Here is a 16461-nt window from a genome sequence, read left to right as displayed (position 1 = left end):
AGTTAATAATACTTTATACATACTTATCTAAATCGTCTTCATGCTAAACAAATTTTACGAGGTTTAACAAAGACTTTCACATAATGTAATAAGAAAAGTACATTTATGTTCTAAAGCAAGATTTAAGTTCAGCTGAAAAGTTTCAAGATAGCAATGTCCACAAACATACTGTGACATTTAAGAAATTAATCATTGGCCTGGCAGATTAAACATGATATACCTATTCCCACTGCACTTCAGAGACATTTACTTTTCTCATCAGGGGAAATGCTGAGCTGTTTTAAAAGTAAGTAGAGAAAAATTAAGACAGAAATAAGTAACAAAATAGATGAAAAAAACCTGCTAAAAGCACTCAAGTCTCAAGTTCTCACTATTCCCATGTAACTATAGCTATCATATAATTAGATAATGGTGCTAACATTACTGTAATGTAATGCATAATCTATCTATTAATATATGAATATATTATTGTAATGTGGAAAAGCATATATTTAAATACCAGAAGTTGGTAAAATAATAGCGGAATATAAAATTATTTTGACTTCTGGATCATACGTAGCTAAAATTCAGCAAATTGTTTAGAGACAGTGAGAGAAAAAGGCAATCTTGTAATGTCCTTTGTTTTTGTATTATGCATTTGCCATTTCAGGACCCAGAAGAGTACTTGGCCATTGTATTACAATGAGAAGACCCTTCATATTACTGTTTGTTTTGTCTCTTGCTGGAGTTAGTATAACTAGCACAGCTCCGAGGCTCTGGGGAGATACCATTACTGAATTTGCTGTGGATCTGCATCGGGCAATACGTTCATTTGATACAGAAGAGAACATTATTTTTTCCCCACTTGGTGCTACCTTGATCTTAGGAATGATAAAACTGGGAGCAAGAGGAACAACATCAAATCAAATAAAGAATGTTTTAAAACTGCAGGGAAATCAAGAAAGTGAGTCTACATTTTATTATTCCCCAACCCATAGTTTCTACGGGGTTTTTTGTAGATACAAGAAGGCTAATCAATTCTTCCTTATATTGTCAGCAAAGGGGGGTCTGCCCTCTCTAAAGCCAATAATGTTAATGTATCAGTGGGCTATTTCCGGCACACAACTCTGGAGAGAGGAGTAAGACTGGTCTGTAACTGTAACCTATTTGTTTTGCAATCATTTTTGGACAGGATATCAATCATAGGTGAATACATCCAACAATTGGATGGAGTAATGGTCTTTTTGGGACTGACAGTACTATCAATTCATGGCACATTGTCTGTGCATGGAGACAGACTGGCTAACTATGTGTCAACAAATCATTTTATTTATTTTGTAACTTATTGCTGTAGGAAATAGTTTTACATCAAAAGTTGAACATATCTGATTAGCGCCAAGTATCACAGGGACCACAAAGAAATGTGCAGTCTAGATGTGAGATGCACAGGGCTTCTGTACTTATTTATTCAGAAAAAAGGCTTGTGTTGATGATGTGACTCCAAAAAGTCACCCTCTAATTATATGCAAGGTCCTTGTGGATAATTCTGAGCCAAGTGGAACCATGAACCATGCTTATTTTGCTCACACCTCTTTGAGGTACCAACTAAAATGAGCAGGATTACCCTCCCTGGATAACCCATGTTATAGCATTGTGCGAGGTACAGGATTTTGGGGGAATTGTGACTTGGGTGCAGAGTAATACATACTCTGTGCATGAATTGTGTAGTGGTTAGCATTACTGCCTCATAGCAGTGAGGTCATGAGTTCAATTACCAGTCATGGTGCATCTGTGTGGAGTTTGTATGTTCTACCTATGTTTGTGTAGGTTTCCTCCGCCTACTCTGGTTTTCTCTCACAATCTACAAACATACTGGTAGGTTATTTAGCCTTTGACAAAAAAATGTAACCCTAATGAGCCTGTGAGCCTGTGTGTACGTGTGATAGGGAACATGGATTGTAAGCACCAAGGCGCTGTGGAATGTGGGCCTAATTCAGACCCACTTGCGAGCGCTGAGCGCTCGCAAGCGGGTCGATGTTAGCCCAGTGCGCATGCGCACAACGGAGGCGGCTCCGTCGTGCGCATGTGCGAGACCTGGATAGTGACAGGCAAGCCGTCGCTATGGGTCTTGCTACAAAGGGGGCGTGGCTGTCGATGGTGAGTGACAGCATGCCCCCTTTGGTGGGCGTGCCAGGGGCGTGGCTGGCCAGACGGGGGCATTCCCATGGGAACGCATACCGTCTGGGGCCGGCCCCACTGACATCACAAGTGATGTCAGTGGGAGTGCTTTCGGCTCTGATAGAGCCAAAAGCACTCCAGGGCTTGCAGCAACGAGTCCCTACCACAAGGGTCTCGTCGCAAGCCCGATGGTCGCGATGGTCTTGATCATCGCGACCATCTTCCTGGCCACTCGCTATAGCTGTGGGTGACCAGGAGGCCGCTCTAAAAACATAGAGGGACGGCCCTGATTCAGAGTGAGCGCTCTGTCAGAGCGTCCGGCTCTGAATCAGGGCCTGTGTGTGCTATATAAATAACTATTAATAAATAAATATGCTGCTAAGCTGGTTACATGTCAGAATGGGTATAATTAGGGTAGTCTCATGTTTGGGAAATCCATTGTTTAACAGTTATTTAAAAAAAGTCAAATCACACATTACTTGTTTAAATCTATTTTAATTACTGGATATATATTTTTTCATGAGCATTTATTTAATTAGCTTCTAAAGCATGTAATAAATCTAACTCTTGCTACCACTATTTATTGAGACTTGTGCTTTGAAACATATTAGTTATATATACCTATGTGACTGCAATTATAGTGATGGCCAACATGTTAGTGTGTTCCAAAGGCAGCCCGGCTACTGGCCTCCAGCTGATAGTGCAGCAATTTCAAGGGTCAGTAGACACGCATCTCCACATGGCTTCACTGCTTTACTGGAACATGCTACATGCAATAGAAAATGACTGTGCTATACTAAATTGCATTTACATTAATATATATATATATCAGGAAAATGTATACTCTGCATTTAAATGTCAGTTTATAGGAGCCACTGCCTCTTGGAGTTTTTTGCACTGTGCTGTCGTACTTTGATTCATATAGAGAGAAGTAGAATTGGATATCTGCATTGTGTATTTATATGTTTGTGTGTATATATATATATACATATTATATATATGTGTGTGTGAGTGTGGTTGTGTGTGTAGCTATAGATATACTGTAGTTATCTACTGCACATGTTTGGTTAAACTTTGACCATTAACTTTAATGTCTCCTTGTTTCCTTTGAGTTCAGTGCAAAGACATTAAGTTGACATAAAATCCAAAGGGAACGTGCTCTTCTTACACAGCGCTGACACAGATCAAACACATAGCCTTTGAATTACTGTGTATTTCAAGTTATACAATTACGTCTATACAGCTAGGTCTCCTAATGCACAGAACACAGGCTGGGGTGAGTTTCCATGGATTAGTAAATCAAGTTCTTCGTCTCTTTGCGGTTGATTAGAAATACCTTGTACTGTACTGAACTGTGCAACTACTCTGGCAACACGCGCTAAATAATAATTTTTTGCTACGGTGACAAACATTATGTTGTCCCACAATATTTCTTACTCAGGGCCTGATACAGAGATGGATATTTACGCAGATGAGCGAAGTTTTGCTGCTACTGCACATGAGTGAAAAGTCTAGAAAACCCTTACTGCTCACATGTGCAAACCAATGTGTGTGATACCATTCGCAATTACGTGCGGTATCGCTAACACTTGAGAAGGGGTTTGTGATCCCTGGGTGTATCAGGGTGGAGACTGGGAGGTGACCTAAAGTGATCGCAAAAGGGAGCCGTATCATGGATGTGTTATGAGAGTGTCACGGGCGAGTCTGGTAATGCTGATGATTTCCCAAACACACATACACTGCTTCAGTGGCCATGTTTAGATGGATTAGCGGAGAGTAGCTAGAGTAGACCCTAGGCTACCGCAAATGTCGATGGTGCGACCAATGGTGCGTCGATGTTGGTGTGTTTACAAACTCTATCGCAAATGCATGGATCACATAGCCTGAAAGTAGGTGTCTCAGTGCTCATACACCCCATCACACCATGCAGCACAAAGGGAAGGCCGAGATTTGCATATTCCCGCAACCGCTATTGCGAGAGCGTTGCGACCGTGCCCTCAGCCAATAACGTATAACTAAAAATGGCTATTCTGACATGCCGTACAGTATAACTTGTAAAATGTGTGATGTCAAGGTAAGAGGGAGAAAATACATTCTTAAAGATAAAGTTTAGTCTATAACAGCTTTCTAGACATGTTTTTAATGTATATTTTGATCATTAAAATCCACTAATACACAAATTGTGTTCTGTAGGTGAGGAGTTTGCCAGCCTCCAAAAGCTGCTTGCAGTCATTTCAGAAGAAAATAAAGAATTTACATTTAATCTCGCAAATGCCCTCTACCTTCAAGAAGGCTTCCACGTGAAGGAGCAGTATCTCCATAGCAACAGAGATTTTTTCAAGAGTGAAATAAAGCTGGTGAATTTCCAAGATTTGAAAGCTTCTGCCGAAATAATAAGTGCATGGGTAGAAACGCAAACAAATGGTAATCTATACATTTTGTGGAGATAAAAAAATGTTTAGTACTTTTTTTTTGTTCTTGTTGGAAATATTGCACTCTATGAAACAGGTTAGGCTTACAAAGCATGCTGGGCTTACAGCAAAGTAGATTTTAGCATATTAATAAAAAAAAGTTGTTTGAGTTTGGAAGAAATGCAGATTGGGTTACTGACATCTGAATCATATAAAGGAAAAAATTGTTTTTCTTTTCTTCTATTCTATTCACATATCTCCCAAAGGTTCCCTGTATCCCTGAAAAAATATAGGTATGGGGGAATTGGGAGTGATTCCGCACAGGATTTGTATTCTATACAGTTCAAGAACCAACTATATTGGAAATCACAAGGAAAAATTCCTACCCAATTTGTGTAGTTGGCGGTGCTCCCCAGCGGCAGAAAAGGTCAAGTATTTACAAAAATATTTTGCTAGAGCAAAATGAAGATGACTCCTTTGTGTTGTCTTTGTATAGAAATGATAATGTACATTAAAAATGTATTTTCATTTCTATACCTTAAAATAAAGAACAGTATTTTGGTCTGTAAGAATTCACACCTGTTCGTAATCTCTAAAAAATAAAACAAATTATATATACAGTAAAAATTTACTATATTCTCTAGTAGGGCAGAAATATCTCAAACCTTAGATATCAGAAATATTACTGTAATATTGAGGTTTTATTAGGCACAACTTAAGTGGAAAGGTCACTATGAGTGAAAACAACACTTATAAAGTGATCACAGACAAAGACGCTTAAATGTAACAGTGTATCATATATTGGGCAAGTGATGAGCATATCCCTTTGCTAATAAGGATGAATAAGAAAAGTTATTGCCTTAATATATTATATGAATTGATTATAATGTCAATGCAATAACAATTATCATAAAATTCTTCCACCAAAGATATTATATTTCAGCAGAACAAAACTCTGTACACATACTGTATATAGCAGCCAGACAATTATTCACATGATCCTTTTGAATATCCAAAAATGTGTCTGCAATTGGTGCAGGGTCAATTATTAGTACATTAACAGCATATGTAATACCCTGCTATGCGAGGTATTACGAATGACACTGTGCATCACACTACAGCACATGTCATTACACAGGCAGACCTTAATTCCCAGCAGCCTCTGCAGCTGCTCAGGAGGACAGCACATGATCAGTGTCAGGTGGCAGGAAAATGACAGTAGGTAGCTAGGGGCAGTTGGAGAGATGGCCGGCCTGCAGTGTGCTCCCGGCCTGAGAGTGAGGCGCCTCAGGAAATGAGCGCTCTCTACCTATCAAAATTAGATGGCAGCTTGAAAGGAGGAGACAGCACTGAGAGGAGTAGAATGTACAGTAGCAGTGGAAGCTTCATTCATTACCACATTGCCGTACCCTCCCACATTACCCGTTCCACCCAGTACAAATTGCTCTACTACTGGACTGCCCACCTTATTTATGATTGCAGACACATGTGTTGAACTAGTTAATTGATGGGACAGGTGTTTCACCACAGGTGGCTTCAATCATCAGTTCGGTGGGAAGTCCAGGAGCAGAGCAATTTGTACTGGGTGGAATGGGTCACGTTGGAGGGTCTGCATTGCCCCTCCATGTTGGTGATGCAGCCCTTCCCCGCTAACTCCTCCCCTCCTGAAGTGATTGACAGACTGCAGTGAGCCAGCTTCTCTCAGGAAAGGCCGACCCGTCCAACATGACCCCTTCCATCCAGTACAAATTGCTCTGCTCCTGGACTTCCTTCTTAATTGATGATTGCAGCCATCTGTGTAGAAACACCTGTCTCATCTATTACCTAGTTCAACACAGGTGTCTGCAACCATTAAATCAGGCTTGCCTACCCTTCCGATTTGGCCAGGAACCTCCCGAATATCGGGTGTCGCTCCCGGCCCAGAGCCTCAGAGACAGACGCTTCATGTAGAAAGGGTTCCAGTAAGGCAGCAAGAAGTAGTCAGGCCTCCCCCTGTGATCAGAGCCATTCCTTACTGTTAGTAAAGACTTTGGTAATAGGCCCCATGAACTTCCGCAATAACATAACATGGCAGAACATAATAGTCTTGGTGTGCTCAGTGTAAGGAAATGCATTGTATATTATTCTTCAGAAGGTATTTATAATAATATAATAACCAGAAGAGTCCAGAATACATATATCTGTAATAACAATAACAATCTAGCTATGTCAAATGCAATGCCTGTACTCCAGTGTAATAGATAGCAATTATAATGTTTTAAGCTGCATACACACACAAGGATTTTTTGAACGATTATCATTAAATGATATCGTTTAACGATAATCGTTTGAAAAATCGTTCACTTTCTGAGTCAAACGATGAATGATAATCGTTCATGCGCATTCAGGTTTGTAGTTTGTAGTTCAGTCAGAATTGTCAACTCAACGAATTTCATTAAGGGAATATGCAAAAATCGTTTGTAGTCCATAAAAATCGTTCATTACACTTTAAAAAATCTGACAGATAATCTGACAGAAAATCGTTCATAAAATCGTTGGTAACAAAATCGTTGTGTGTGTATGCAGCTTTAGACTTAGTGGGGCAGATGTATGAAGCTGTGGAAAGTGATAAAGTGCAGAGTGATAAACGACCAACCAATCCGCTCCCACCTGTCATTTTTCAAACACAGCCTGTAACATGACAGTTGTGAGCTGATTGGTTGGTCGTTTATCACTCTGCACTTTATCACTTTCCAGAGCTTCATACATCTGCCCCAATGAGTTTTATTTGTATTGGACTGTGTACAGTATATAATTTCATTGTTATTAGTATAACAGAGAAGACTACATCAGAGCAATTGTATGAGAAAGTTATCAGTTAGTGAGCTGGGGAATTGGGGTACTTGCCTCTCTGCCACAAAGTGAAAGAAATCTGTGAACATCTCATGACTATACGCAAAGCACCAACCAGAGTTTGATCAGGCAAAGCTAGGAAAAGCCTTTTGGGGTGTTACACATAGGACGGTATTCAATTAGCCGCGAAAATTCAGAAAGGTTTTGCCTGCCACACTTTTCGCCTACATTGCATGTTTTGGCTGCGGAAAGTTATCGGGCATACCCCCCCTATTTGCCGTATTCAATTCCAAAAGATGCGAAAACGGAGCAACGCAAAGTCAGAACAGGCGAAATGTGGTGTCTGAATCAGGGAAATCAGCCTGAACCTCCCAAAAAGATGCGGATACATTGGGGATCTATGTAGTAGTGCCCGATTAGCCCTAATGAAACAGTTTGGGGTACTTAAGTTCGCACATTTGCCACTAATTAGCGTCTTTGCACAATTGGTGAAGAATGGCATAATGCAGTATTTTTTTGAAAATAAGTGGTCCTGTCAAATTTGGGGTACCTGAAAATGGGTGCAGGCATATTTAAAAGTTTTTAAGTTTGTACCCCACTTTGCACTTTTTTGCCCCCTTTTTCAAAGTGCTTTTTTGGGGTGTTCCTCACTTTTTTTAGTTTTCTTTTACACAGTTATCCTTTGGGGGGCTGTCCCAAGGGTGCTGAGTGGTTTCCCCACCTTTGCACCCCAATATAGTGATTTTGCACTTTTTTTCACCTGCTATTCAGAGGCGAATCTTTTTTGTCTATTACGTTGCATTGTGTTTTCACGTACACGAAAAGTGTTTGAAATTGAATATGGAGATACGTTTCCGACTGGTGAAAAGTCGCAATCGGCGATACTTTTTCGCGGAAAATGGCTTTTCGCGTCTAACTGAATATGGCCCATAGTGTTAAATTTCAGCAAAAGATAATTCTCTGCACACAAATATAACACCAAGGTAATTATGCCTATGATTATATTGAATATTCAAAAATGTGTCTGTGATTGGTGCAGAGTCAATTTGTTATCACATTAGCAGCATGGTACTGTACATCTTTTTACACACAAATATAATAGCAAGGCAGTAATTACTATGATCACTGTTTGTGTTTGTATATTTATTTATATCTACTATATAAAAGCGAAAATTTGTCCTTCTGTCTTTCTATACAAATACACAGTTTACAAGCCACAATCTTGAAATTTTACATACGAGCGTATTAAAACACGCTGTTAATTTTTAATCAATTAAAAAATACAATTTTTGCTGGACGTTCATTGTGGGGCTTCACAGTATATGGGTAGGGCCTCGGAGCAAGCGTTTTGTAAGATCATGTTTTATCATGATCTTAATGTTTATTATCGAAGAGAGCTTTAGCAGGCTTTGCCAGCATTCTCACCTCTCCGACTATACCAAATTACGCAACAACATTCACTTCTTTCTTCCAACTGTGTCAAAATTATGACTTTGCAAGGACCCTGCTGTACTGTGAGCTGCCAAAATATTACACATGGAATGCTTCTCCAAAAGTTTTTCTGCGCAGAAAACAGGGAGTCACTGTAGATGGTCATCCTGGTATCAGAGCAACAGAAGCTCTTGGCCGTGTTTACACTGTACGTCCTACAAATTTTCAATGCTTCTATCTCCGAAGTTTGCTTTACACCATTACAGGTGCTACTTCCTTTGAAGACCTTAGGACTGTTGATAGGGAAGTTTGTCACACTTTTCGTGAGGCCTGCCTAAGGAGAGGTTGGTTGGAGGATGATGTGTAAACAAACATTCTTAAAATCTCAGGCAACGCCGGGTACTCCAGCTAGTATACTATATATATGTGTGTGTGTATAATACTATATGTGTGTTTATGTATATATATCTATATACATTATAAGGGCACAGTCGTGGCCTTATATTAAGGCTGTATCTAAAAAAAATGATTTCTCCATAGAGAATGTTGAAGGGGGGCAGTGTGTTCAAGGGGCTACACCTCAAAAGCTATTAGAGGTACAGATCTGAAATTTGGTATGGCCAGGTAGAACTGTCACTGGATGCTGCATGCCAAATTTCAGGTCAAAAACTTAAAAATTGAGGATTTGGGAGTAATCTAAAACTCCAACTGTCATATTTTTACGACATTCTCAATTAGGACAACTTTTCTGCTGTGGTCTATGGTTGTTTTGGGAAGGCAAATCTCAGGTTAGGGGGCGAATTTAGACCTGGGGTTTGTTTTATTAGGTAGCTATTGTGCCAGGATACGTGCTTTTGGGGTTCAGGTAAATTAGATATTGACAGTTTTTAAACTATTACCTCAAGAATGCGCCATTATAAAGATAGGACTTTTCAACTTGTTGCGCATGCTCAGTAGGTGCTTCCAGCAGGGGGCATAAACACCGTTGGCTCAAATCTGTAAGTAAGGCAGCAGCAGCTGAGTGACAGGTCGTGCAGTCAGTCAGAGGACACTGTCCTGGCATCTTTCCTGAAGCCGCAGCTGGGAATCCATCTGCGTGAGGTACAGTTACGGACCCCGTAGCGCGCAGCACTACATGAGGTCTCCTCCGGAGACAGGCAGTGCTGCTCCCACTATACGGCCATGCTGCTGGGGCACTGGGAGCAAGGCTCCCAGTCCCCACTGTCAGCGCACCATCTAGCGCTGCACAGGGAGCAGGCTAGCCCGGTCCCCCTGTGTACCCGCTATCCTGGCCATCGGGCTTGCAACAAGACCCTTGTGGTAGGTTCTCGGTTCCCGCAGCCCGAGTGAACTTCCTGCTATACTAGAGCAGGAAGTTCACTACTGACATCACGAATGATGTCAGTAGGGCCGCCCACAAACGGCAGGCGTTCCTTCGGGAATGCCTCTGTTTGTCCAGCCACCCCCCTTCCCGCCTACAAAACCGGGCAAGCTGTCGATCAACATCGACAGCCACCCCGTTTTGTAGCGAGCCCCGGAGCAAGTGAAGTTCTCACTCGCTCCAGGGCTCGCGCACGCACATACAGCACGCAGCGCGTGCGCACTGGCCGACCATCGACCCGCTTGTGAGCACTATGCGCTCGCGAGCGGGTCTGAATCAGGCCCTGTGTCTGTTTGTTTTATTTTAATATTTCTTTTGCAGGGGTACTATAGGTACCAGCAGGCCCTTAGTGCCCTGCCAGCCAGACCGCAGTTTATCATCCATATATATATGTGACTCTGCAGGTTGTCCGTCCGCACTCTGCAGGGGTACTTTGTTGTCCATAAAGGGGTGATGTGTTGTTCATCAAGGGACTGCTGCCTCATCCAGGGGTGCTTTTTCCCAGGTAAAAAAAAATATAAAAGTTAAATAAAATGATCATTCCTCAAAAAAAAATATTTTTTTTTTTATTTTTTTTGTGTGTGTGTGTTAGCAACTTAGCTACACTATTATTGTTTGGTGACACTGCTGGCTGTTGCTGCTCTCCCCTTACTAAATCAAAATTTTTTATAAAATATACTACCAATCAACCCTTCCTGTCCCTGCCTTCAACTCCATGTTCCTGAGGCCTCTTGATTAATAAAACATATGTTTCCTTATGTGTCATGTTGGAAGTTGAACTGTCACGTGTTTGTGCCGCCCACTGCTGCCACTTAGCTTAGTCAGCCAGCTAGCTTGGTGCAAATTTTGGGCCTAAACCGGATGAAAACAATATTGTGAGGTGGTCAAAACTGACAGGAAATGAGTGGAAATTAATGTTATTGAGGTTAATAATACTGTAGGAACAAAAAAAAAGCTCATATTATGTTATTTTAGCAGTTTATATACATTTTTGGAAAAAAAAAATCAGATCCAAAACCAACACCAAAACACACAAGGGTGGTTTTGGCAAAACCAAATCCAGATCCAAAACATGAAGGAGATACAAATACAAAACCAAAACACGGGGGTCGGCGCACATCCCTAATTTATACACAATGTGTGTGTGTCTGCTTTCAATAGTCTTCTACAAGTGAGACTAATAAGAGAGAGTGGGATGTAGTTATGTGACCTGCGGCCACAAGGCCACCGCTCTCAATCCCGACAGCAGAATGCCGGCTAGGAATTTATGATAGGCGTTGAAATACCAACGCCTATCATAATCCCAATTGCGGAATCCCGGACGACACGTGCCGGAACGAGGTAAGTCCTGGGCACCGTCCTGTTAGCCGTGGGAGGGGAGGGTTAGGTTTAGGGCAGGTAGCGGGGTTAGCGTTAGGTTTGGGGGGGTGCTTAGGGTTAAGCACCCCTAGGGGGGAAGGTTAGGGTTACGCACCCCCCTGGGAGGGTTATGTTTAGGGAGTGGTAAGGGGGGGTTAGGGTTAGGAGGTTAGGGTTAGGCACCACTAAGGGAGGGTTAGGGGGGGACAGGTAAGCTAGCATACTTACCTGCCTCTGTCAGGATTTTTATCCTGTCGGGCCGCCGTCGGCATTTCAATCCCATTCTGAGAGAGTCAATGGATAAAGCAGATACTAAATGCCAGGCTAAAGTATTTTCTTCCCTACATTTCCCAGGTATGTGTTCTGTTTGAGTTTGCTAACAATCCCCTCTCTAGGATAACCTTATTGCAATGCAACAGAGGGCAGCTGTGTGTATGTCAGGCACTAATCGCTATAATGGTGGCATGTTTGATTACGAAGGCTTGTCTAAACTGGGCAGAACCTTTAATAGTTATCTTTGTTCTAGTGTGAAAAATAGTTTTAACACTACAGTCACAATTTCTTTATGCATTCATTTATAGATTCACTTGATCTCTTAATTAATTCACGTGATCCCTAAATTTTGCTATATACAAGCAGGTGTGTTAAAACTGCAATGGTAAGTACTTCAATTAATCGTAAGGCTGCATAATGACAGGGATTTGGTTATTGATTGTTGTAAATTCATATGCTAACTTATAACCAATCTGAAGTTCTCCTTTAGATAAAAGACACTGTACCTAAAAGTTATCTATAATATCAAGGTTAATGGTCATACTGTGTGCAGTAGGTGATAATAGCACAGGTCACATCTGTTCATTTGTTTTTCTCTCACATTAGGATACAGAAAAATATCCTGGTAACCAAGTGACTCAATGTATCGCTGGTCAATAAGATAAATAGAGCCCACATGGTCTCTTCTCACAAGTTTTATCAAGCAGTAACTAACTAATGCTGTGAGAGTTTACTTTGCTATTTTGAAACCAGCTCTCTCTTCAGTGCTTTATCTGAAAACACTGCGCATTAGGTGAACCGTGATAAAGAAAGTCTATTATGTATAACATATAGCACTATTCATGCTGTAGCTTAACCAAACCCTTCTCGTTATTATTAAGAGGAAGAACATTGTATAAAGCAGGGATGGGGAAACTTTTATCTGCCGAGGGCCATTTTGATATATATAACATTATTCACGGGCCCGGTGCAGGCCACGCCCCCTCCATGTGATATCACACGGGACGGGCCACAATCGCCAATCCTCAGCAATGCCTGGAGCATCCTGAGGATGCTTCGGGGAGCTGTAAGGGCAGCAGTGTGACCGTCTTAAGTGTCCCTAGGACGCTCCAGGAGGCACTGCTGCATAGATTCTGGCTGCAGGGTGCCATTATAGGCACCCTGCTATCCAGATGAGACTAGCAGAAAAAAGCTCAGAGGGCCAGACCAAATGATTGCAGGGGCTTTATACGGCCCCCGGGCCTGAGGTTCCCCATCCCTGGTATAAAGCTTTTTAGTTTCCATCTACAGTATATTGAGTTTACTGATCCTCTCAGTCTACCTCTTGATATATAGCAGTATCAAGTATATTTCTCTTCTCTGTTAATTTATCCAAAATGGAAGATATAAATTTTGTCAATCTGTACCTTTTAAAAAAGCACCTGTCACCTACACGTTGGGACGATGCCATATCGCAAGCATGAAAATACAGTATATTAGATCTCTGGGAAGCAGTGCTTCATGAATAATAATCATGATAATCCTCACCGATGTCACCAGTTCACAGTGGACAGATAATCTGCAGTCTCATTAATAATATTACACCTAACAAAATGACTATTTGGACCATTTGTAAGCAACAGGTGTTTTTTAATTAATAGTATGTGTCTAATATATACAGATATCCCTGTTATGCCATCATTGCGGGCTGCCTATTATCTGACTTTGTCTAGACTTAAGCCTCAGTGTGCACTGAATGTAGCAATGTCATCATCCATCATGACCCAATTCTAGGGCACTATTGTCCAAGTGTTATAAATCACAAAGTGGTTTTATTATTCCATACTCTACCTTATCAAAGTTTTGCAATTAAATGGCCTCAAATTACCCACAAATCAACTTTTTCGTTAGTTTAAGCACCCCAAATTAAGTACAGTATTTTATTTAAATTAAAAATAATTTTTTTACATTTTTTTTTAAATGAAAGTTGAAAGTGGCCTCAAATTAACACAAATATTAACATTATTTTTACTAAAATAAAGTGAAAAAGGGTGTTTTCACACCCATTTCACATTATTTTAGTATCACCTATAGTTATTACAGGGCAATTGGAGTAGAATTCGTAAAATTCTACTCCAACCCCTAAGTATCACTTATTTTTAGTAAGCAGATCGCATTTCCCATAATTGTAATGGGAAATGTGATCTGACCAAAGTTACTAAAAATAAATTGTAAAAAAATACCGGGGGAAGCCCTGTGATAATAATGCCACCTGAAGGTGGCGTTATCCAGGGTCTTCCCCGGTTGCCGGGCTCCTACTCTGCTCTAAAAGGCAGAGCAGAGCCCGGAGCCGGTCCCAGTGATCAGCTGTATGGTCTAAACAAACCGCAAGCTGATCTCTGCTAAAAAAATAAATAAAAAAAAGTAAAAAAAAAAAATTACTTACCTGAGTCCATGGTCCGGGCTCTGGTGATGACTCCCCTCCGGTCAGCTAGTCTCCCATGGTGCACTGCGGCCCGGTCATCAGGTGATCGGGTCCCAGTGCAGTATGGGATATCAGCTGACCGGAGGCATGGAAGACATCACCGGAGCACTGATGACTGCAGGTAAGTGCTATTAAGGGAGGGGGGGTCGCGGGGTAGTCGAAGATCGCAGGGGCGGGGCTTAATGATGGGGCGGGGCTTAGCGCCGGGGGGTAGCAGTGGCAGCCGATCAGCGCATGTGCGGGCACAGTCACGGTATTTTTGGCAAAAATACCTTGACTAGTGTGCGAAGGGGATTCGCAGGGACAGAGCTTTATCGCAAGCTCTGTCCCTGCAAGGGATTTGTAGTAAATCCCTGTGATATTGCCTGAATTCACAATGCGAATTCAGTCGTTAATATCACAATACAATCTGCATTCAATATGCGGATTGTAGTAAATAGACCCCTAAATCACTGTTTTCTACTTTTTTAAATTTTATGTTTAATTCGTTTAAGATTAAATGAAAAAAAGTTTGCTCTTTCAAATTTTTTCTAATTTAAAATAAAATGCACAATTCAGCCATTTGGCACCATATAAAAACCTCAAGTACTTTCCTTATGCCCACTAACAGCCTTCTATATGATTCTGCTACCGAAGTTGTCACATTCTTGTGATCCAGGATGGGTTCCCCACTTTTTCATGCCCTTCTCCCAAGTCGCATGCTATAGAAAACTCGCACACCCTCCCCGCGATTAGCACAAGTTGGAATTTTTAATTGGATTGAGCATTTTCCCGAAGTAAGCTTTTGTGCAAAGTCTGTGAGTTTCATGAAACAAACTCGCACTTGCACACTTGCACCTAATTGGATTGACCCCATACAATGAACTGAGGGTCTGATTCAGCTTGGATTGCAATTGCATCTAAGAATCCTGACAGAACGCAGCTGCTAATATATGCAGCCACAACCTTATCCGTGCATAGAGACGCCCACTGCTACCTTCTCTTCTGCGGGTGCACACGCACACCAGAGCACACATTGGGAACATCGGCCATCATCGGACCAGTGTACACATCGGGAACATCGGCCACCATCGACCACTTGCGTCTAGTCTGACACACACTCTCTTGTGCTGCGGAGGTGATCACACTGGTTAAATTATGGATGACCATTAAACGTCGTGCAATCGGTAAGACACACCTGCGTTTTTAAGACCACCCCCCGTCACCTCCTCCAAACACTTGGTAGCTATCAATCATTTCTGCATATTCACTGGTTTACGAGTGCCATCGAAGTGCGATCGCACGCATGCGCTATTATGCACACAGTATAAAAATCGCTCGGCTGCGTCGATGTTTGCAAATGCAATCCAAGCTGAATGAAGCACTGAAAATGATAAATTTTAAGTAATATGTTTTTATATTGTTAAATTAGTGAAATTCAAGTAAACAAATTAGGTTATCAAGTAAAAATCTACATATTAAAAATGAGTGGGTTAAATATGAGCTACTTTATGCTCTGTGGGGCTTTTTCAGGTGCCGAGGATTCTGGGTATTTTTGTTTATCACTATCAAGTAATTCAATTTCCTAACTGGATGCTGGTAAAACCTATTGACAGAAATGTCAGCAAAAAGAAATATAAGACAGACACATCAAAACCATGTAATTCCTTTTCCCCATAAAAGCCACAAGCTTAAAAACTTGTCATATACTGTTCACAGAAAACTTCAATAAAAAGGCGTCTTTTAGAAAAAGGATTACAACATCACCACATATCTCCTCTAAATAGAACTATTTTTTACCTTTCTTTGTACAGGCAAAATCAGAAACATGTTTACAAGTGGAGACTTTGGACCGCTCACAAGACTTGTTTTGGTCAATGCTATTTATTTCAAAGGAGAATGGAAACACAAGTTTAGCTCAGAGGAGACTTATTCAGAAGATTTCACAGTGAAACGGGGCATTACTACCAAGATACCCATGATGCATCTTCATTTAGCAACAAAGCTTGGTAATTCACCTGTAGAAAAAAAAAACATGTTCAATATACTAAGTACATCTAGATAGCTCAACAGATGGGAAAGTAATGATGCCGAAATACCCTAAAGCTATGATTTCTGTAGAAACCAATCTGATGCTGAAATACCCAAAAGCCATGCTTCCCGCAGAAACAATC

At 41.1% G+C, this 16461-nt stretch overlaps 1 protein-coding gene across 1 annotated transcript in view; it reads left to right on the top strand.

Annotated features, from left to right (window-relative positions):
• Window positions 1–657: 657 nt before the first annotated feature.
• The window catches only part of SERPINI2 (serpin family I member 2), a 38060-nt gene continuing 22256 nt past the window's right edge, over window positions 658–16461 (top strand). The window contains exons 1-3 of the mRNA XM_088452314.1: window positions 658–943; window positions 4351–4581; window positions 16102–16296. Coding sequence (XP_088308440.1) covers window positions 682–943; window positions 4351–4581; window positions 16102–16296 — 688 coding nt within the window. The 5' untranslated portion in view covers window positions 658–681. The remainder of the gene's footprint in view (window positions 944–4350; window positions 4582–16101; window positions 16297–16461) is intronic.

This window comes from Taudactylus pleione, unplaced genomic scaffold, assembly GCF_031769625.1.
Source record: "Taudactylus pleione unplaced genomic scaffold, aTauple2 ptg000037l, whole genome shotgun sequence".
In the NCBI taxonomy this organism is placed as follows: domain Eukaryota; kingdom Metazoa; phylum Chordata; class Amphibia; order Anura; family Myobatrachidae; genus Taudactylus; species Taudactylus pleione.
Note: the sequence above shows the minus strand (reverse complement) of the source record. Positions and strands in the feature narration are given on the sequence as shown.